The following is a 24,276-nucleotide window of genomic DNA, read 5'->3' on the forward strand; positions in this document are numbered from 1 at the left end:
CCCCGCGCACACTCTCCCCCGTGCACACTCGCCCCGTGCACACTCGCCCCCGCGCACACTCGCCCACCACGCACACTCGCCCCCACGCACACTCGCCCCCCACGCGCACTCGCCCCCGCGCGCACTCGCCCCCGCGCGCACTCGCCCCCCGCGCACACTCGCCCCCGTGCACACTCGCCCACCACGCACACTCGCCCTCCACGCACACTCGCCCCCCATGCACACTCGCCCCCGCGCACACTCACCCCGTGCACACTCGCCCCCCGCGCACACTCGCCCCTGCGCACACTCGCCCCCCACGCACACTCGCCCCCCCCCCACGCACACTCGCCCCCACCCCACTCGCCCCCCACGCACTCGCCCCCACCCCCACTCGCCCCCACCCCCACTCGCCCCCACGCACACTCGCCCCGGCGCACACTCGCCCCCACCCCCACTCGCCCACACCCCCACTCGCCCCCACGCACGCTCGCCCCGGCGCACACTCGCCCCCACCCCCACTCGCCCCCACCCCCACTCGCCCCGGCGCACAATCGCCAACAGGCGCACACTCGCCAACAGGTGCACACTCGCCCCCACGCGCACACTCGCCCCCATGTGCACACTCGCCCCCGCGCGCACACTCGCTCCCGTGCGCACACTCGCCCCCGCGCGCACACCCGCCGCCGCGCACACTCGCCCCCACGCACACTCGCCCCCACGCACACTCGCCCCCACGCACACTCGCCCCCACACACACTCGCCCCCATGCACAATCGCCCCCGCACACACTCGACCCCGCGCACACTCGCCCCCATCCCACACCAACACTCGCCTCACATGCCATGACCCTGTATGACTGGTGCTTACATCGATGTAATTGGCGTTGATGTATCCGTCGTCTCCGTGTTTCCGATTCTTCAGCACAACCCGAGAATGATCATCTAACCAACACATCACAAAATGTCAATGGAACAATGAGGCCATTCAACCCTTTGTGAATCACACCCTTCCTACCCCCCCACAGCCCCACCCCCACCGACCCCCTCAGCCCCACCCCCACCGACCCCTCAGCCCCACCCCCCACTGACCTCCTCAGCCCCACCCCCACCGACCCCCTGAGCCCCACCCACACCGACCCCCTCAGCCCCACCCCCACTGACCCCCTCAGCCCCACCCCCACCGACCCCCTCAGCCCCACCCCCACTGACCCCCACAGCCCCACCCCCACTGACCCCCACAGCCCCACCCCCACCCACCCCCCACAGCCCCACCCCTACCGACCCCCTCAGCCCCACCCCCACCGACCCCCTCAGCCCCACCCCCACTGACCCCCTCAGCCCCACCCCCACCGACCCCCTCAGCCCCACCCCTACCGACCCCCTCAGCCCCACCCCCACCGACCCCCTCAGCCCCACCCCCACTGACCCCCTCAGCCCCACCCCCACCGACCCCCTCAGCCCCACCCCCACTGACCCCCTCAGCCCCACCCCATTAACCCCCTCAGCCCCACCCCCACTGACCCCCTCAGCCCCACCCCACCGACCCCCTCAGCCCCACCCCCACCGAGCTCCTCAGCCCCACCCCCACCGACCCCTTAGCCCTGGTTTGTTATGTTTCCTTTGTAACATAAGCGGATTCCTTGTGTTGCATTTGTCAAGGAAGGTCGAGACGTGTAAATAACTTCAACTCATTTATTTACACTATGTACACTTTTATAACTTGAGTTCGACACTACTGCTAATCCTATTGTAGCTACCTAACTGACTAACCAGCTGCTGTCTTCCACGTGGTGGGTGTGATAATGAATCAACCCTGTGCCTCTCCTCACTGACTGTCTCCACTGGCCAAAGGGGCTGATCATGTGTGTGGTGTCCTTTATATATGGGTTGGTGTAATGCCCCCCTGTTGTCGTGTCACTTCCTTGTGTATCGTGAATGTCCATTGGTCACCTCCTATCTAACTTATCTATTGGTTGAGTGTGTGTGTGTGATGTTTCTGGTGCTCCCTCTAGTGTCTGTCCAGCTTACATGTATTTACAGTGATGCACATCACCACATCCTCCCTTTTTTATATGTTCATATTTTCAGTACACTTTAAGAAAAACTGAACAAAGAACAGGTAGAGAAGGTAAGGTATACAAGCCATGGGAACGGTGATTAAACAATAAGTCCAAATCATTCGTGTGTGTCCATAAACCATCAATCATCATGGTCAAATGCCTCTCTTGGTTATGAACGCCATCAACGTCCCTGTGCCACAGGAACCAAGAAGTGGTTAAATCACTTCGCTGTCTGATTTGGAGTCTCTTTCTTTTTCGATGTTTGTGATGGTGCTGTCGGATGGCATCTTGTAGCTGATAAGGTGTTGACGTTGAAGAGATACCATCAACAGTATCATTCGAGGTCATGGATGTGCCAGATGTTGAAGTTGGATAAGACTGTACATACTGGTTCTGGCCACATGCTGTGTAGGAAGGGTGATTCTGCTGAGAAGCGTTGAAGCTTGTCGAATTGGAAACAGAATTGCTACTCGCATCAATGTCTGGTGATGGTGTGAAACTAGAACCTTGCATCTGATAGGAATATGCCGTCTGGCCAGGCTGGGGTGCAGCAAATCCTGGGCAGTCACTAAGGCATCCAGCCTGTAGTGCAGATTGCGCTTGCGGTAGTCCTCCTTCGGTCTTGATTCCATTAGTGGGCAATCCGTAGTGCTGGCCTGTTTGAGAATATGCTGCATAGACTGCTGGCTGCTGCATGCCTGAATACTGGGTTTGTCCAGCATGAGCTGTCATTGGCCGCACTGTCGGTGTGGAACAAATGAGTGAACATAGCTGTGGTGAAAATTGGTGTATTCCTCTTGGACTGTAGCTGCTGCTTGTTATTGCTGACCCAGTGTGATTGTCACGTGATCCATCTCCTGTCGTTGTGGCATCTGCTGTCACCCTGAGCGTGCCATCACTGAGGTTGCGGCACTCCCTGTCTGGAGTAAAGTCCGGCTTATGTGAATCAGAGTCGGCGTTTGGTTGCTCCCCATCTGGAGTCTGGTCTGTTTTTTGTTGATGCTCCCCGTCCGGAGTCTTAGCAGGTTCACTGGAGTCCGCTGAGGTTTCTTGAAGCTGCACGTCTGGAGTCGGAACATGCAGGAATGCATTGACTAGTGGAGAAGTTCGAGCAATTGAGGGTGGAAGTAGTGTGGTGTCACCGTAGTCACCAGTGGTCTCACCGTGATCGTCGAGTGTCTCTGTACACATTAGCTGAGGTCTGTCACTTTGTACCTCTTGCATGGGAAGTGGGATGCTGTCGTCACTCGTCTCACATACCCTGGGTGGAGCCTCAGTAGCTGCTGGTTGTTCACTAGGGTTGGGTAAATTGTCAGAGTTTTCATCTGGTGGTGCAAACAATGTGGGTGGACTGTCATTGTCTTGCCGTTGTCCTTCCTTTGGGCTTGAACAGTCATCATCACTTTGTCCTTCATTGTAGCATGATAGACCGTCATGGTCATCCTGCTGTACAGTGGAGCGTGGTAGACTGTCATAGTCTTCGTGCTGTTATGCAGGAGGAGGAGGAGGCCTCGGTGGTGGAGGTGAAAGGTAAGTGGGAGGAGGAGTTGGGAGAGGAGATCGAAGAGGGGACATGGGCAAATGCCCTCGGGAGGGTGAACTCTTCCTCTTCATGCGCGAGGCTCAGCCTCATACAGTTTAAGGTGCTGCACAGGGCACACATGACCGGGACAATGATGAGCAGGTTCTTTGGGGGTGAGGACAGGTGTGTTAGGTGCTCAGGGAGCCCAGCAAATCACATCCATAGGTTCTGGGCATGCCCAGCGCTGGAGGAATTTTGGAAGGGCGTAGCGAGGACGGTGTCGAGGGTGGTAGGATCCAGGGTCAAACCGGGCTGGGGGCTCGCAATATTTGGGGTGGCAGAGGAGCCGGGAGTGCAGGAGGCGAAAGAGGCCGGAATTCTGGCCTTTGCATCCCTGGTAGCCCGGCGAAGGATTCTCCCTCAGTGGAAAGATGCGAGGCCCCCAAGCGTGGAATCCTGGATCAGCGATATGGCAGGGTTCATTAAATTGTAGAGGGTGAAATTCGCCTCGAGAGGGTCGGTACAAGGGTTCTTTAGGCGGTGGCAACCGTTCTTAGACTTTCTGGCAGAACGCTAGACATAAGAACATAAGAACATAAGAACTAGGAGCAGGAGTCGGCCATCTGGCCCCTCGAGCCTGCTCCACCATTCAATGAGATCATGGCTGATCTTTTGTGGACTCAGCTCCACTTTCCGGCCCGAACCCTTAATCCCTTTATTCTTCAAAAAACTATCTATCTTTATCTTAAAAACATTTAATAAAGGAGCCTCTACTGCTTCACTGGGCAAGGAATTCCATAGATTCACAACCCTTTGGGTGAAGAAGTTCCTCCTAAACTCAGTCCTAAATCTACTTCCCCTTATTTTGAGGCTATGCTCCCTAGTTCTGCTTTCACCCGCCAGTGGAAACAACCTGCCCGCATCTATCCTATCTATTCCCTTCATAATCTTATATGTTTCTATAAGATCCCCCCTCATACTTCTAAATTCCAACGAGTACAGTCCCAGTCTACTCAACCTCTCCTCGTAATCCAACCCCTTCAGCTCTGGGATTAACCTAGTGAATCTCCTCTGCACACCCTCCAGTGCCAGTACGTCCTTTCTCAAGGAGACCAAAACTGAACACAATACTCCAGGTGTGGCCTCACTAACACCTTATACAACTGCAGCAGAACCTCCCTAGTCTTAAACTCCATCCCTCTAGCAATGAAGGAAAAAATTCCATTGGCCTTCTTAATCACCTGTTGCACCTGAAAACCAACTTTCTGCGACTCATGCACTAGCACACCCAGGTCTCTCTGCACAGCAGCATGTTTTAATATTTTATCATTTAAATAATAATCCCTTTTGCTGTTATTCCAACCAAAATGGATAACCTCACATTTGTCAACATTGTATTCCATCTGCCAGACCCTAGCCCATTCACTTAGCCTATCCAAATCCCTCTGCAGACTTCCAGTATCCTCTGCACTTTTTGCTTTACCACTTATCTTAGTGTCGTCTGCAAACTTGGAAACATTGCCCTTGGTCCCCAACTCCAAATCATTGGTCAATGGCAGCAGCAGCTCGGGGGGCGGGGGGGGGGGGTGGTTTACTTTATCTTTGTTTATGTTATTTACACTGGAAGGGCCTGAGGGGGTGTATACACTTGTTGTCTTAAGTCGGGGTGTTAATGTTAATTTATTATTTATGTACAGGGGGGAGGGGTTTGGGGGGTTGCGTTTCTAGATTGTGTTTTGTACTTAACCCTGTTGGGTTCTTTTTTCTTTCTCATTTTGTTATTGATATTTTATGAAAACCTTTAATAAAAATTATTTTAAAAAAAAATAGTCTTCTTGCTGTTTACGTGAGCATGGCAGACTTGCATCGTCCGCCGCTAGTTGGTCAGAGGAGGTTGCTAGACCCTCATGGTCTTGTTCCTGCAAGGACTGCGGGTCGGAGTCTTGCGTTTCTGCAATTGTGGAGTCTGTCCACGAGCTTGCTGTGGAGTCTTGTGACACTGGAGTCACGTCTTGTTCCTGCAAGGACTGCAGTGTGGAGTCTTGCATGCCTTCTTTCGTAGAGTTGGGAACGCTGAGCGGGACGTGGGCCACGCTCTGTGTGGCAGCAGGCCGCATTCTGTGGGCTTGTACCACTTTCTGTCTCTTAATGTCAGTCTGCAGCATCATCCGGCACTGATGAGTTGGGACGTCATAGCTGCTGGGTTGAAGATCCTCAAATCCGAAAAATGAATCCGCGTCTGCGTCGGATTCAGTACGGGGGTCGCCAATGTGCAACACGTCCAGTTGCGGTTCGGATTTGGTACTGGGGTAGCCTCCCAAGGTGAAAGATTCGTCCGGGTCGTAGTCGTCTAGGACCATGGAGCTGTCATTGGGCTCGCGAGGTCCAGAGAAAATGTGAAGGTCGGTATCGAAGTATTCGAGGTCGGAATCATCGGTTTGGGTGTAGGTAACTGCTTGTTGCAGGGTTCTTCGGAGGTTAAATTCATCTCCTGGTTCAATTTGAGGCATTGTGCTGCCATTCCAGGTGAAGGAAGGTTGTTTTACAGCTTTAAAAGATTTTTTTCTTTGATTTGGGACGTTTCCCCTTTAAATTGGTGCGGTCTGGGGCCTCTGACGTCATGACGCACGTAGGAAGCGATTGCGCACGCGCAGATCGCTGTTACTGTACCGATGGCCGTTTTCTTGATTGCGCATGCACGGCGTCTCGCGCATGCGCAAACGAGCCTTCCGGTTCTGAGCACTTCTCGCGCAACTGCGCTACTGCAGTCCCTTTAGCAAGATGGCCGCCGACCCCGACCCAAATCGTTCTCTGGTCCGGGATTCCGGCCTCGAGGTGAGTACTGCCGCTTCTCTTACCTTTTCTTGCCGATTGGAGTGTGTTTACCTCACAGTATTTGCCGAATTTGTCCAGGACTGCCTGGAAGTCGCACCTGTTTTGCCCCTTGGAGAATTAGAATTTTAAAAAGATTTCTTCTGCTCTGGCACCGGCGATGGTGAGGAGAAACTCTGTTTTTTCATCATCGGCCAGGTCTTTAAGTTCGGCTGCCACCAGGAAGAGTTCAAACGTTTGCCGGAATACCTGCCGGATTTTCGCGGAGATCACCGTGGCACTGGAGCTGCTGCGGAACCGGGAGCTCGAACATCGTGCCTGGATATTGCTGGTTGTCACTGTACGCTGAGGTATGGCTATCTGGATTTAAACAGTTCACACCTGGTACCATGTTTTGTTATGTTACCTTTGTAACATAAGCGGATTCCTTGTGTTGCATTTGTCAAGGAAAGTCGAGACGTGTAAATAACTTCAACTCATTTATTTACACTATGTACACTTTTATAACTTGACTTCGACACTACTGCTAATCCTATTGTAGCTACCTAAACTGACTAACCAGCTGCTGTCTTCCACGTGGTGGGTGTAATATTGAATCAACCCTGTGCCTCTCCTCACTGACTGTCTCCACTGGCCAAAGGGGCAGATCATGTGTGCGGTGTGCTTTATATATGGGTTGGTGTAATGCCCCCCTGTGGTCGTGTCACCTCCTTGTGTATCGTGAATGTCCATTGGTCGCGTCCTACCTAACTGATCTATTGGTTGAGTGTGTGTATATGATGTTTCTGGATCTCCCTCTAGTGTCTGGCTAGCTTACATGTATTTACAGCGATGCACATCAAAGCAAGCTTACACCTCCACCGACACCCTCAGCCCCACCCCCTGACCCCCTCAGCCCCACCCCCACCGACCCCCTCAGCCCCACCCCCACTGACCCCCTCAGCCCCACCCCCACCCACCCCCTCACAGCCCCATCCCCACCAACCCCCTCACAGCCCCACCCCACCCACCCCAACCCCACCGACCCCCTCAGCCCCACCCTTACTGACCCCCTCAGCCCCACCCCCATGGACCCCCTCACAGCCCCACCCCCACCGACCCCGTCACTGCCCCACTCCCACCGTCCACCTCAGCCCCACCCCCACCGAACCACTCACAGTCCCGCCCCCACCGACCCCCTCACAACCCCACCCCTACTGACCCCCTCACAGCCTCACCTCCACTGACCCCCTCAGCCCCATCCCCACTGACCCCCTCACAGAACCACCCCCACCGACCCCCTCACAGCCCCACCCCCACGACCCCCAGCCCCACCCCCACTGACCCCCACAGCCCCACCCCCACCGACCACCTCACAGCCCCGCCACCACCGGCCCCCACCGGCACCCTCACAGCCCCGCCCCCACCGATCCCCTCACAGCCCCGCCCCCACCGACCCCCTCAGCCCCACCCCCACCGATTCCCTCAGCCCCACCCCCACTGCCCCCTCACAGCCCCACCCCCACCGATCCCCTCACAGCCCCGCCCCCACAACCCCCTCACAGCCCCACCCCCACCGACCCCCTCAGCCCCACCCCCACCGATTCCCTCAGCCCCACCCCCACTGCCCCCTCACAGCCCCGCCCCCACCGACCCCCTCACAGCCACACCCCCACTGACCCCCCTCAGCCCCACCCTCACTGCCCCATCACAGCCCCGCCCCCACCGACCCCCCCTCAGCCCCACCCCCACTGACCCCCTCAGCCCCACCCCCACTGACCCCCTCAGCCCCACCCCCACTGACCCCCTCACAGCCCCACCCGAACCAACCCCCTCACAGCCCCACCCCCACTGACCCCCTCAGCCCCACCCCCACTGACCCCCTCAGCCCCACCCTCACTGACCCCCTCAGCCCCACCCCCACTGACCCCCTCAGCCCCGCCCCCACCGACCCCCTCAGCCCTACCCCCACCGATTCCCTCAGCCCCACCCTCACTGACCTCCTCAGCCCCACCCCCACTGACCCCCTCAGCCCTACCCCCACTGACCCCCTCACAGCCCCACCCCCACTGACCCCCTCACAGCCCCACCCCCACTGACCCCCTCACAGCCCCACCCCCACCGACCCCCTCAGCCCCATTTGGTCTTTCGGGCCTCCTCCTCCTTTCCATGGCTGGTCCTTTATCTCACACTCTCCCCATATCCTTGACATCTTTAGAGTTTAGAAATCGATTTCCTTCTGTAATGTTTTCCGTGACTCAGGCTCCGCAGCCTCTGTGACCGGGAATTCTGCACGTCCTGGTCAACCTTGACATTTCCCTCTGTGGGAAGTACATCCTTGCTTGGATAAGGAGAGCAGGACTGTGCCCAATATCCAGATGTGACCTCCCCAATCACCTGTACATCGGAAATATAACCTCCCTAGTTTGTTTTCAAATACCCACTCAAATAATAACATTCGATTATCTTTCCTATTTACTCACTATACCTGGACACCAGCCTTTTTGTGATTCATGCTCTCGGAAACTAGTTCCCTCTGCACCCGACCTCTGCAATCTCTCACTATTTAGATAATCTTTTATTCTTCCAGTCAAAATGGACAATTTCATGTTTTCCCACATTATATTCCGTTTGCCAGATCATTGCCACTCAGCCTCTCTCTGTCCCTTACAGCCACCTTTTGTCCTCTCCAGAATCTACATTCCTACCTATCTGTGCGTCATCAGCAAATTTAACAACCGCCCTTTCCGTCCCTTTATCCAAGTCATTTATTTGCACTGTAAAAAGTTGAGGCCCCACGCTGCTCTGTGACACACCACTCGTTACATCCTGTCACCCAGAAAATAAACCATTTATGACAACTGTTTCCTGTTAGCTCGCCAATCTTCAATCCATGTCAATATCTTACCACGACACCATGAGCTTTTATTTTACACAATAACCTTAGTTGTGGCATCTTAGCAAATCCCTTCTGGAAATCTCAGTACAGCACATCCACCAGTTCCCCTTTATCCACAGCACATGTGACTCCTTCAAAGAACTTCAATAACTTGGCTAAACGTGATCTCCCTTTCACAAGCCAGGTTGACTCTGACTGATTGCTTTGAATTTTTCTAAGTGTCGTGCTCTAAAACCTTTAATAATGCCGTGTAACATTTTCTCTCGGACAGATATTAGGCTAACTTGCCTGGATGAGCGCAGCTCCAACAAAACTCAAGAAGCTCAGTACCATCCAGGACAAATCCGCTTGATTGCTCCCCTTCCACAAACATTCAAACTCTCCCCCACTGACGCACAGTGGCAGCCGTGTGTACCATCTACAAGAGTTAGTGCAGAAACTCATCAAGGTTCCTTAGGCAGCACCTTCTAAACCCACGGCCACTCCCATCTCGAAGGACAAGAGCAGCAGATACCTGGGAACCCCACCACCTGGAGGTTCCCCTCCAAGTCACTCACCACCCCGACTTGGAAATATATCAGCCGTTCCTTCACTGTCGCCGGGGCAACATCCTGGAACTCCCTCCCTAACAGCACAGTGGGTGTACCTACACCTCCGGGACTGCTGCGGTTCAAGAAGGCAGCTCACCCCCACCTTCTGAAGGGCAGCTAGGGCTGGACAATAAATGCGGCCTAACCAGCATCCTGTCTAACCCACCTCCTGTAAAATGAATTTTTAAAAAATGATCTCATTAGCCAGTTCTTTCAAGACCTTATGGTAAAGTCGATGCGACCAGGGCAGCTTTCACCTCACAGACCCAACAGATTCCAGTTCCCAGGTGATTGTAATTATCTTGAGATATTCTTCATTTCCATTTCCTGATTTGTAGCTATTTCTGGGATATTATTTGTGTTCTCCAGAATGGATATTGATTCAAAACACCTGTTTAATTCACCCACCATAACCTTACTTTCCATCATCAATTACCCGGGTGCATTTTCTATAGAACCATAGCTCACTTTGTGAATTCTGCTTTTAAATAGTTATAGAAATCCTTACTATCCACCTTGAGATTATTGGTGAGCTTTCTCTCCGACTGCACTCGTTTTGCCCTCCTTATCAATCTTCATGTCATTCTTTGATGTTTTTTATGTTCTGTCTGATCTTCTGGTTTGCCACAAGCCTTTGCACAAATATATGACTTTCTTTAAGTTTAATGCTGTCTTCAACGTATTTTGTTCACTGTGGATGACAGGCCTGCCCGTAGGAATGTTCTTTCTCACGGGAATGTGTCTATTCTGAAATAGTCCTTTAAATGTCTGTTACTGAATCTCTATTGAGCACATTTGCCAGATCACCTTTGCTCCCTCTGTTTTCATGCCCTCGTAATTGTCCTTATTCAAGTTGAAAATACGAGTCTGGGACACATTCTTCTCTCCATCTAACTGAATGTAAAATTCAGTCACATTACGATTCCTGCTACCCATAGGTGCCTTCATTACGAGGTTATCTCTTAATCACTTAATCCTATCTCATTGCACAATGCCATGTCTAGTATTGCCTGCCCTCTGATTGGCTCCAGAATGTGCTGTTCTAAGAGACTATCCTGAAAACATTCTATCAACTCTTCAACAACACCACTTTTGCCCCATCTGATTGATCAGGACCTCACCTCAATTGAAACAACTTCTACATCCTGGTTTCCAGAACTTTGGTCGCCCCCCTCGAATGCACTAATACCATCATTAATTAACAGAACCACCCCTCCAATTTTTCTTAACTTGCTGCCCTTCCTAAATATCACACAACCCTCAATCTTCATCCCCAATCGAGATCATCCTGTAGGTATAGAACATAGAACATTACAGCGCAGTACAGGCCCTTCGGCCCTCGATGTTGCGCCGACCTGTGAAACCACTCTAAAGCCCATCTACACTATTCCCTTATCGTCAATATGTCTATCCAATGACCATTTGAATGCCCTTAGTGTTGGCGAGTCCACTACTGCTGCAGGCAGGGCATTCCACACCCTTACTACTCTCTGAGTAAAGAACCTACCTCTGACATCTGTCCTATATCTATCTCCCCTCAATTTAAAGCTATGTCCCCTCGTGCTAGACATCACCATCCAAGGAAAAAGGCTCTCACTGTCCACCCTATCTAATCCTCTGATCATCTTGTCTGCCTCAATTAAGTCACCTCTTAACCTTCTTCTCTCTAATGAAAACAGCCTCAAGTCCCTCAGCCTTTCCTCATAAGATATTCCCTCCATACCAGGCAACATTCTGGTAAATCTCCTCTGCACCCTTTCCAATGCTTCCACATCCTTCCTATAATGCGGCGACCAGAATTGCACGCAATACTCCAAATGCGGCCACACCAGAGTTTTGTACAGCTGCAACATGACCTCATGGCTCCGAAACTCAGTCCCTCTACAAATAAAAGCTAACACACCGTACACCTTCTTAACAACCCTCTCAACCTGAGTGGCAACTTTCAGGGATCTATGTACATGGACACTGAGATCTCTCTGCTCATCCACACTGCCAAGAATCTTACCATTAGCCCAGTACTCTGTATTCCTGTTATTCCTTCCAAAATGAATCACCTCACACTTTTCTGCATTAAACTCCATTTGCCACCTCTCAGCCCAGTGCTGCAGCTTATCTATGTCCCTCTGTAACTTGTAACATCTGTCCGCACTGTCCACAACTCCACCGACTTTAGTGTCATCTGCAAATTTACTCACCCATCCTTCTACGCCCTCCTCCAGGTCATTTATAAAAATTACAAACAGCAGTGGCCCCAAAACAGATCCTTGTGGTACGCCACTTGTAACTGAACTCCATTCTGAACATTTCCCATCAACCACCACCCTCTGTCTTCTTTCAGCTAGCCAATTTCTGATCCACATCTCTAATGAACCAGGACAGGTGTTAGATTTGGAGGTAGGTGAGCACTTTGGTGATAGTGACCACAATTCGATTACGTTTACTTTAGTGATGGAAAGGGATAGGTATATACCGCAGGGCAAGAGTTATATCTGGGGGAAAGGCAATTATGATGCGATGAGGCAAGACTTAGGATGCATCAGATGGAGAGGAAAACTGCAGGGGATGGGCACAATGGAAGTGTGGAGCTTGTTCAAGGAACAGCTACTGCGTGTCCTTGATAAGTATGTGCCTGTGAGGCAGGGAGGAAGTGGTCGAGCGAGGGAACCGTGGTTTACTAAGGCAGTCGAAAAACACTTGTCAAGAGGAAGAAGGAGGCTTATGTAAAGATGAGACATGAAGGTTCAGTTAGGGCGCTCGAGAGTTACAAGTTAGCTAGGAAGGACCTAAAGAGAGAGCTAAGAAGAGCCAGGAGGGGACATGAGAAGTCTTTGGCAGGTAGGATCAAGGATAACCCTAAAGCTTTCTATAGATATGTCAGGAATAAAAGAATGACTAGGGTAAGAGTAGGGCCAGTCAAGGACAGTAGCGGGAAGTTGTGCTTGGAGTCTGAGGAGATAGGAGAGGTGCTAAATGAAAATTTTTCATCAGTATTCACACAGGAAAAAGACAATGTTGTCGAGGAGAATACTGAGATTCAGGCTACTAGACTAGAAGGGCTTGAGGTTCATAAGGAGGAGGTGTTAACAATTCTGGAAAGGGTGAAAATAGATAAGTCACCTGGGCCAGATGGGATTTATCCTAGGATTCTCTGGGAAGCTCGGGAGGAGATTGCTGAGCCTTTCGCTTTGATCTTTAAGTCACCTTTGTCAACAGGAATAGTGCCAGAAGATTGGAGGATAGCAAATGTTGTCCCCTTGTTCAAGAAGGGGAGTAGAGACAACCCCGGTAACTATAGACCAGTGAGCCTTACTTCTGTTGTGGGCAAAATCTTGGAAAGGTTTATAAGAGATAGGGTGTATAATCATCTGGAAAGGAATAATTTGATTAGAGATAGTCAACACGGTTTTGTGAAGGGTAGGTCGTGCCTCACAACCTTATTGAGTTCTTTGAGAAGGTGACCAAACAGGTGGATGAGGGTAAAGCAGTTGATGTGGTGTATATGGATTTCAGTAAAGCGTTTGATAAGGTTCCCCATGGTAGGCTATTGCAGAAAATACGGAAGCATGGGATGCAGGGAGATTTAGCAGTTTGGATCAGAAATTGGCTAGCTGGAAGAAGACAAAGGGTGGTGGTTGATGGGAAGTGTTCAGACTGGAGTCCAGTTACTAGTGGTGTACCACAAGGATCTGTTTTGGGGCCACTGCTATTTGTCATTTTTATAAATGACCTGGAGAAGGGCGTAGAAGGATGGGTGAGTAAACTTGCAGATGACACTAAAGTCAGTGGAGTTGTGGACAGTGCGGAAGGATGTTACAAGTTACAGAGGGACATAGATAAGCTGCAGCACTGGGCTGAGAGGTGGCAAATGGAATTTAATGCAGAAAAGGTTGTTTTCGTTAGAGAGAAGAAGGTTAAGAGGAGACTTAATAGAGGCATACAAAATGATCAGAGGGTGAGATAGGGTGGACAGTGAGAGCCTTCTCCCGCGGATGGAAATGGCTAGCACGAGGGGACATAGCTTTATGAGGGGTAATAGATATAGGACAGAGGTCAGAGGTAGGTTCTTTATGCAAAGAGTGGTGAGGCCGTGGAATGCCCTACCTGCAATAGTAGTGAACTCGCCAACATTGAGGGCATTTAAAAGTTTCTTGGATAAGCATATGGATGATAATGCCATAGTGTAGGTTAGATGGCTTTTGTTTTTTGACTTCCCATGTCGGTGCAACATCGTGGGCCGAAGGGCCTGTACTGCGCTGTATCGTTCTATGTTCTAATTACCCAGTACCAAATCCAATTCGGCCTCGCCTCTCGTTGGCCTATCTACATACTGTGTCAGGAAACCCTCCTGCACACACTGGACAAAAACGGACCTATCTAAAGTACTCGAACTATAGCGTGTCCAGTCAACATTTGGAGAGTTAAAGTCCCCCATAACAACTACCCTGTTGCTTTTGCTCCTATCCAGAATCATCTTTGCAATCCTTTCCTCTACATCTCTGGAACTTTTCGGAGGCCTATAGAAAACCCCTAACAGGGTGACCTCTCCTTTCCTGTTTCTAATCTCAGCCCATACTACCTCAGTATACGAGTTCTCATCAAATGTCCTTTCTGCCACCGTAATACTGTCCTTGACTAACAATGCCACCCCTCCCCCTCTTTTACCACCTTCCCTGAGCTTACTGAAATATCTAAACCCTGGCACCTGCAACAACCATTCCTGTCCCTGCTCTATCCATGTCTCCGAAATGGCCACAACATCGAAGTCCCAGGTACCAACCCATGCCGCAAGTTCACCCACCTTATTCCGGATGCTCCTGGCATTGAAGAAGAAACACTTTAAACCACCTTCCTGCCTGCCGGTACACTCCTGCAACTTTAAAACCTTACTCATGACCTCACTACTCTCAACCTCCTGTATACTGGAGCTACAATTCAGGTTCCCAAGCCCCTGTTGAACTAGTTTAAACCCTCCCGAAGAGCATTAGCAAATTTCCCCCCCAGGATATTGGGACCCCTCTGGTCCAGGTGTAGACCATCCCGTTTGTAGAGGTCCCACCGACCCCAGAATAAGCCCAATTATCCAGAAATCTGAAACCCTTCCTCCTGCACCATCCCTGTAGCCACACGTTCAACTCCTCTCTTTCCCTATTCCTCGTCTCGCTATAGAACATAGAACATAGAAAATACAGCACAGAACAGGCCCTTCAGCCCACGATGTTGTGCCGAACCTTTGTCCTAGATTAATCATAGATTATCATTGAATTTACAGTGCAGAAGGAGGCCATTTGGCCCCCTGAGTTTGCACCAGCTCTTGGAAAGAGCACCCCACCCAAACTCAACACCTCCACCCAACACCAAGGGCAATTTTGGACACTAAGGGCAATTTATCATGGCCAATCCACCTACCCTGCACATCTTTGGACTGTGGGAGGAAACCGGAGCACCCGGAGGAAACCCACGCAGACACGGGGAGGACGTGCAGACTCCGCTATCATGTGGCACGGATAACAACCCAGAGATAATAACTCTGTTTGTCCTAGATCTAACTTTCCACCCTAGCTCCCTGAATCCCTGCCTTACATCCCTAACCCTTTTCCTACCTATGTCGTTGGTACCTATGTGGACCACGACTTGGGGCTGCTCCCCCTCCCCCTTAAGGATCCCGAAAACACTATAAAGACATGGAAAAAGACCCATTTGTTCCTTTCACTGTCTGATGGCCAATTCTCACTCCATGCCACTATATTACCACCAATCCCATGTGTTTTAATTTTGTGGACTTTATCCAAAGCTTTCTGAAAATCCAAATACACCACATCCACTGGTTCTCCCTTATCTATTCTACTACTTACAGCCTCAGAAAACTCTCGTAGGTTTGTCAAACATGGTTTTCCTTTTCATAAACCCATGTTGATTTTGTCTAATCCCGTCGATATTTTCTCAGTGTCCTAATATCACACCCTCGAGTCAGTGAGTCGTACAATACAGAAGAATCCCCATTGACCCATCGAATCCGCACTGAAATAACTGCACTCGGCCTGCACTGAACTAACTGCACTCGGCCCGCACTGAGCTAACTGCACTCGGCCTAGACTGAAATAACTGCTCTCGGCCTGCACTGAACTAACTGCACTCGGCCTGCACTGAACTAACTGCACTCGGCCTGCACTGAAATAACTGCTCTCGGCCTGCACTGAAATAACTGCACTCGGCCTGCACTGAGCTAACTGCTCTCGGCCTGCACTGAACTAACTGCACTCGGCCTGCACTGAAATAACTGCACTCGGCCCGCACTGAACTAACTGCACTCGGCCCGCACTGAACTAACTGCACTCGGCCTGCACTGAACTAACTGCTCTCGGCCTGCACTGAACTAACTGCACTCGGCCTGCACTGAACTAACTGCACTCGGCCTGCACTGAACTAACTGCACTCGGCCTGCACTGAACTAACTGCACTCGGCCCGCACTGAACTAACTGCTCTCGGCCTGCACTGAACTAACTGCACTCGGCCTGCACTGAACTAACTGCACTCGGCCTGCACTGAACTAACTGCACTCGGCCTGCACTGAACTAACTGCACTCGGCCTGCACTGAAATAACTGCACTCGGCCTGCACTGAAATAACTGCACTCGGCCTGCACTGAACTAACTGCTCTCGGCCTGCACTGAACTAACTGCACTAGGCCCGCACTGAAATAACTGCACTCGGCCTGCACTGAACTAACTGCACTAGGCCCGCACTGAAATAACTGCACTCGGCCTGCACTGAACTAACTGCACTAGGCCCGCACTGAAATAACTGCACTCGGCCTGCACTGAAATAACTGCTCTCGGCCTGCACTGAACTAACTGCACTCGGCCTGCACTGAAATAACTGCTCTCGGCCTGCACTGAACTAACTGCACTCGGCCTGCACTGAACTAACTGCACTCGGCCTGCACTGAACTAACTGCACTCGGCCTGCACTGAAATAACTGCACTCGGCCTGCACTGAAATAACTGCACTCGGCCTGCACTGAAATAACTGCACTCGGCCTGCACTAATCCCACTTCCCAGCACTTGCCCCATAGCCTTGAATGTTTTGACATTTCAGATGTTCACCCAAGTGCTGTTTAAAGGTTGTGAGGTTTCAACTCCCCTCCCAGGCCGTGCATTCCACATCCTCACCACCCTCTGGCTGAAAACATTTTTCCTCAAATCCTGCCTTTCACCTTAAAATTAAGCCCCCTTGTTATTGACCCTTCAGCTCAGGGAACAGCTGCTCTCTATCCACCCTGTCCGTGCCCCTCAGAATCTTGTCCGCCTCGATCAGGCCGCCCTCACACAATCACATCCTTCCTATAGTGAATCTCCTCTGCACCGTCTCACACAATCACATCCTTCCTATAGTGAATCTCCTCTGCACCGTCTCACACAATCACATCCTTCCTATAGTGAATCTCCTCTGCACCGTCTCACACAATCACATCCTTCCTATAGTGAATCTCCTCTGCACCGTCTCACACAATCACATCCTTCCTATAGTGAATCTCCTCTGCACCGTCTCACACAATCACATCCTTCCTATAGTGAATCTCCTCTGCACCGTCTCACACAATCACATCCTTCCTATAGTGAATCTCCTCTGCACCGTCTCACACAATCACATCCTTCCTATAGTGCGGTGAATAGAGCTGAACACAGAGTTCCAGCTGTGACCTCACCAAAGTCCTGCACAGCTCCAACATGACCTCCCTGCTCTTATAACCTGTGCCCCGACTGATAAAGGCAAGTTTTCAGTATACCTTCTAACGACCCTGTTCACCTACTTCCACCTTCAGGGATCTGTGGACAATCACCCCAACATCCTTCTTCCCTGAGCTTCCTAGTGTCCTGCCATTGATTGAGTTCTCCCTCGTGTTACTCCTTCCAATGCATCACCTCACACTTTCCAGCGTTAAATTCCATCTGCCACTGATCTGTCCATCTGACCAATCCGTCTGTATCCTCCTGTAACCTAACACCTTCTTCACTGTCTACCACCCGGCCAATCTTCCTGTCATCTACAAACTTACTTAGCAACCCCCCGCCCACATTTTTTTCTATATCGTTTAAATATATACCACAAACAATAAGTGACCTGCACTGATCCCTGTGGAACGCCGTGGGACACCAGCTCCCAGTCACACACTCAGCCTTCTACCACCCTCTGTCTCCTACAGCTAAGCAAGTATGTTAACCTTCACAGCGAGAGGATTTGAGTACAGGAATAGAGATGTTTTACTGTAATTGTAAAGGGCATTGGTGAGGCCACACCTGGAGTATTGTGGGCAGTTTTGGTGTCCTTACCTGAGGAAGGATGTTCTTGCTCTCGAGGGAGAGCAGCGAAGGTTTACCAGACTGATTCCAGGGATGGCGGGACTGTCATATGAGGAGAGACTAAATCGGTTAGGATTATATTCATTGGAGTTTAGGAGAGTGAGAGGGGATCTCATAGAAACTTACAAAATTCTACCAGGATTAGACAGGGTAGATTCAGAAAGAATGTTCCCGATGGTGGGGGAGTCCAGAACCCGGGGTCATAGTTTGAGGATAAAGGGTAAACCTTTTAGGGCTGAGGGGAGGAGAGATTTCTTCACCCAGAGAGCGGCGAATCTGTGGAATTCACTCCCACAGAAAGTAGTTGAGGCCAAAACGCTGTGTAATTTCAAGCAGGAATTAGATACAGCTCTTGGGGCTAAAGGGATCGAGGGATATGGGGAGGAGGCGGGATCAGGGTATTGAACTTGATCACAAATATAAATGCCACACCACACAGACACGTGGCACACACACGGACAAAAGACAAGTACACGAATACACACAAATACAGACATACACACACATGACATGGATACACGGAGATATGTACACACACACACATGGTAAACGCAACCGCCCGATCACACTTACATGGTAACATGTTGAGGAATCGATTCTTGGTTATGTTATGGGCCTCCTTCGCGACAGTGCAGGGGTGACTCGAGTGAGATGACAGACCCTGTAAATGGATAATTCAGAGTTTAGTGAGCAGCAACCTTTCTGATCAATTACAAAGGTCACCAGCAATTGGTGGGTTATCACATTGTCAGGAAGCAGAGGTAGTTTTAATTAGACTATGTTTTAATTGTTCGATGTTAGAAATGAGGCATAAGTTTCAGTGAGCTTAATTGAGTTTTTCTGCTAAAACCCTTGTGAGGTTGAAGTTGAACAATGTACCGGGTTTTTTGTTTCATTTTAAAATGCGTCTCTATTGATCCAGCAGAGGGCACCAGAGCGGAGCCACTGATTGGCTGTTGCAGGGAAAATTTGCATCAGTGCATTGCGATCACTGTATCCAGAAGGTGTACCTGAGCAAGACACCCTCCGTATTCAAGTGAAGGCAAGCATCCAGCAGAGGGCAGCAGAGCGGAGCCGCTGACTGGCTGTTGCGGGGGAAATTTGCATCAGTGCATTGCGATCACTGTATCCAGAAGGTGTACCTGAGCAAGACACACTCCATATTCAAGTGAAGGCAAGCATCCAGCAGAGGGCAGCAGAGCGGAGCCGCTGATTGGCTGTTGCGGGGAGAATTTGCATCCATGCATCGCGGTCACTGAATCCAGAAGGTGTACCTGAGCAAGACACCCTCCGTGTTCAAGTGAAGGCAAGCATCCAGCAGAGGGCAGCAGAGCAAAGCCGCTGATTGGCTGTTGCGGGAAAAATTTGCATCAGTGCATTGCGGTCACTGTATCTAGAAGGTGGGTTGTGGAGGAGCTGTTGTCAAGTGATGCTGAAGAGGTCGTGGATAGCATGTTTAGCGAATTGGTCACACCACAGATTAGGGTTGGTAAGGGAGAAAGGGAATGGGTGACCAAAAGACAGAGAAAAAGCAGGAAGGCAGTGCAGGTGTCCCCTGTGGTCATCTCCCTCCACAACAGGTATACCGTTTTGGATACTGTTGGGGGAGATGACTCACCAGGGGAAGGCAGTAGTAGCCAGGCTCATGGCACCGTGGCTGGCTCTGCTGCACAGAAGGGCAGGAAAAAGACTGGCAGGGCTATAGTTATAGGGGATTCAATCGTAAGGGGAGTAGACAGACGTTTCTGTGGTCGAAAGCGAGACTCCCGAATGGTATGTTGCCTCCCGGGTGCACGGGTCAGGGGTGTCTCAGATCGGCTGCAGGACATACTGAAGGGGGAGGGTGAACAGCCAGTTGTCGTGGTGCATATAGGCACCAATGATATAGGTAAAAATCGGGATGAGGTCCTACAATCAGAATTTAGGGAGTTAGGAGATAAGTTAAAAAGTAGGACCTCAAAGGTAGTAATCTCAGGATTGCTGCCATTGCCACAAGACAGTCAGAGTAGAAATGACAGTGCAGCACTCCCTCAGTACTAACTCTCTGGCAATGCAACAGTCCCTCAGTATTGACCCTCTGACAGTGCGGCCCTCCCTCAGTACTGACTCTCTGACAGTGCAGCACTCCCTCAGTACTGACCCTCTGACAGTGCAGCACTCCCTCAGTACTGACCCTCTGACAGTGCAGCACTCCCTCAGTACTGATCCTCTGACAGTGCAGCACTCCCTCAGTACTGACCCTCTGACAGTGCAGCACTCCCTCAGTACTGATCCTCTGACAGTGCAGCACTCCCTCAGTACTGACCCTCTGACAGTGCAGCACTCCCTCAGTACTGACCCTCTGACAGTGCAGGACTCCCTCAGTACTGACCCTCTGACAGTGCGGCACTCCCTCAGTACTGACCCTCTGACAGTGCGGCACTCCCTCAGTACTGACTCTCTGACAGTGCAGCACTCCCTCAGTACTGACCCTCTGACAGTGCAGCGCTCCCTCAGTACTGACCCTCTGACAGTGCAGCACTCCCTCGTTACTGACCCTCTGACAGTGCGGCACTCCCTCAGTACTGATCCTCTGACAGTGCAGCACTCCCTCAGTACTGACCCTCTGACAGTGCAGCACTCCCTCAGTACTGACCCTCTGACAGTGCGGGGCTCCCTCAGTACTGACCCTCTGACAGTGCGGCACTCCCTCAGTACTGACCCTCTGACAGTGCAGCGCTCCCTCAGTACTGACTCTCTGACAGTGCGGCACTCCCTCAGTACTGACCCTCTGACAGTGCAGCGCTCCCTCAGTACTGACCCTCTGACAGTGCGGCACTCCCTCAGTACTGACCCTCTGACAGTGCAGCACTCCCTCGTTACTGACCCTCTGACAGTGCAGCGCTCCCTCAGTACTGACCCTCTGACAGTGCGGCACTCCCTCAGTACTGACCCTCTGACAGTGTGGCACTCCCTCAGTACTGACCCTCTGACAGTGTGGCACTCCCTCAGTACTGACCCTCTGACAGTGCGGGGCTCCCTCAGCACTGACCCTCTGACAGTGCAGCACTCCCTCAGTACTGACCCTCTGACAGTGCAGCACTCCCTCAGTACTGACCCTCTGACAGTGCAGCGCTCCCTCAGTACTGACCCTCTGACAGTGCGGCACTCCCTCAGTACTGACCCTCTGACACTGCGGCACTCCCTCAGTACTGACCCTCTGACAGTGCGGGGCTCCCTCAGTACTGACCCTCTGACAGTGCAGCACTCCCTCAGCACTGACCCTCTGACAGTGCGGCACTCCCTCAGTACTGACACTCTGACAGTGCGGGGCTCCCTCAGTACTGACCCTCTGACAGTGCAGCACTCCCTCAGTACTGTCCCTCTGACAGTGCAGCACTCCCTCAGTACTGACCCTCTGACAGTGCAGCGCTCCCTCAGTACTGACACTCTGACAGTGCAGCACTCCCTCAGTACTGACCCTCTGACAGTGCGGCACTCCCTCAGTACTGACCCTCTGACAGTGCAGCGCTCCCTCAGTACTGACCCTCTGACAGTGCGGCACTCCCTCAGTACTGACCCTCTGACAGTGCAGCACTCCCTCGTTACTGACCCTCTGACAGTGCAGCGCTCCCTCAGTACTGACCCTCTGACAGTGTGGCACTCCCTCGGTACTGACCCTCTGACAGTGCGGCACTCCCTCAGTACTGACCCTCTGACAGTGTGGCACTCCCTCAGTACTGACCCTCTGACAGTGTGGCACTCCCTCAGTACTGACCCTCTGACAGTGTGGCACTCCCTCAGTACTGACCCTCTGACAGTGCGGGGCTCCCTCAGCACTGACCCTCTGACAGTGCAGCACTCCCTCAGTACTGACCCTCTGACAGTGCAGCACTCCCTCAGTACTGACCCTCTGACAGTGCAGCGCTCCCTCAGTACTGACCCTCTGACAGTGCGGCACTCCCTCAGTACTGACCCTCTGACACTGCGGCACTCCCTCAGTACTGACCCTCTGACAGTGCGGGGCTCCCTCAGTACTGACCCTCTGACAGTGCAGCACTCCCTCAGCACTGACCCTCTGACAGTGCGGCACTCCCTCAGTACTGACACTCTGACAGTGCGGGGCTCCCTCAGTACTGACCCTCTGACAGTGCAGCACTCCCTCAGTACTGTCCCTCTGACAGTGCAGCACTCCCTCAGTACTGACCCTCTGACAGTGCAGCGCTCCCTCAGTACTGACACTCTGACAGTGCAGCACTCCCTCAGTACTGACCCTCTGACAGTGCGGCACTCCCTCAGTACTGACCCTCTGACAGTGCGGGGCTCCCTCAGTACTGACCCTCTGACAGTGCAGCACTCCCTCAGCACTGACCCTCTGACAGTGCGGCACTCCCTCAGTACTGACCCTCTGACAGTGCAGCGCTCCCTCAGTACTGACCCTCTGACAGTGCGGCACTCCCTCAGCACTGACCCTCTGACAGTGCGGCACTCCCTCAGTACTGACCCTCTGACAGTGCAGCACTCCCTCAGTACTGACCCTCTGACAGTGCGGCACTCCCTCAGCACTGACCCTCTGACAGTGCGGCACTCCCTCAGCACTGACCCTCTGACAGTGCGGCACTCCCTCAGTACTGACCCTCTGACAGTGCGGGGCTCCCTCAGCACTGTAGGCCGAGGAGGTCTCTTCACTTACTCGATATTCTTTCACCAACCCAAGGAACTTCACAACGTCGACATCATCATCTTCACCTTCCTGTTCCAATTTTAGCATCTTGGTGAGGAAACTCAGCAAGGCTGACACCTGCACCTCTGTGTTCATCACTGTACAAAACATAATCAGTGAAAAGAACGAGACGTTAATAAAAACGAACGGATGAGAGAGAGCTGTCAATGAGATGGAGTGTGCGAGAGAATGGGAGAGTTTCAACAAGATTGGGAGAGAGAGAGGATTAGAGAGTTTCACCGAGATGAAATGAAATGAAAATTGCTTATTGTCACAAGTAGACTTCAATGAAGTTACTGTGAAAAGCCCCTAGTCGCCACATTCCGGCGCCTGTTCGGGGAGGCTGGTACGGGAATTGAACCGTGCTGCTGGCCTGCCTTGGTCTGCTTTCGAAGCCAGCGATTTAGCCCTGTGCTAAACAGGGAGTGAGAGAGGATTAGAGAGTTTCAACGAGATTAGGAGTGAGAGAGGATTGGAGAGTTTCAACGAGATTGGGAGTGAGAGGGGGTGAGAAAGCTTCAATGAGATCAAGATTCTGGGATGACCTCAAAGAACAAAGAAGAAAGATGAAATGTACAGCACAGGAACAGGCCCTTCGGCCCTCCAAGCCCGTGCCGACCATGCTGCCCGACTAAACTACAATCTTCTACACTTCCTGGGTCCGAATCCCTCTATTCCCATCCTATTCATGTATTTGTCAAGATGCCCCTTAAATGTCCCTATCGTCCCTGCTTCCACTACCTCCTCCGGCAGCGAGTTCCAGGCACCCACTACCCTCTGCGTAAAAAACTTGCCTCGTACATCTACTCTAAACCTTGCCCCTCTCACCTTAAACCTATGCCCCCTAGTAATTGACCCCTCTACCCTGGGGAAAAGCCTCTGACTATCCACTCTGTCTATGCCCCTCATAATTTTGTAGACCTCTATCAGGTCTCCCCTCAACCTCCTTCGTTCCAGTGAGAACAAACCGAGTTTATTCAACCGCTCCTCATAGCTAATGCCCTCCATACCAGGCAACATCCTGGTAAATCTCTTCTGCATCCTCTCTAAAGCCTTCACATCCTTCTGGTAGTGTGACGACCAGAATTTAACACTATACTCCAAGTGTGGCATAACTAAGGTTCTATACAGCTGCCACATGACTTGCCAATTCTTATACTCAATGCCCCGGCCAATGAAGGCAAGCATGCCGTATGCCTTCTTGACTACCTTCTCCACCTGTGTTGCCCCTTTCAGTGACCTGTGGACCTGTACTCCTAGATCTCTTTGACTTTCAATACTCTTGAGGGTTCTACCATTCACTGTATATTCCCTACCTGCATTAGACCTTCCAAAATGCATTACCT

The 24,276-nt window shown here is 51.8% G+C and overlaps 1 protein-coding gene across 1 annotated transcript in view; it reads right to left on the reverse strand.

Moving 5' to 3' along the window:
- Window positions 1-23,019, reverse strand: part of LOC140429048 (receptor-type tyrosine-protein phosphatase kappa-like) — a 330,643-nt gene extending 307,624 nt beyond the window's left edge. The window contains exons 1-3 of the mRNA XM_072515580.1: window positions 22,901-23,019; window positions 18,802-18,889; window positions 850-923 (exon numbers count right to left, since the gene is read on the reverse strand). Coding sequence (XP_072371681.1) covers window positions 850-923; window positions 18,802-18,889; window positions 22,901-22,978 — 240 coding nt within the window. The 5' untranslated portion in view covers window positions 22,979-23,019. The remainder of the gene's footprint in view (window positions 1-849; window positions 924-18,801; window positions 18,890-22,900) is intronic.
- Between the last annotated feature and the right edge of the window lie 1,257 nt (window positions 23,020-24,276).

The sequence above is a fragment of the Scyliorhinus torazame genome, chromosome 9 (genome assembly GCF_047496885.1).
Source record: "Scyliorhinus torazame isolate Kashiwa2021f chromosome 9, sScyTor2.1, whole genome shotgun sequence".
NCBI classification, from domain to species: domain Eukaryota; kingdom Metazoa; phylum Chordata; class Chondrichthyes; order Carcharhiniformes; family Scyliorhinidae; genus Scyliorhinus; species Scyliorhinus torazame.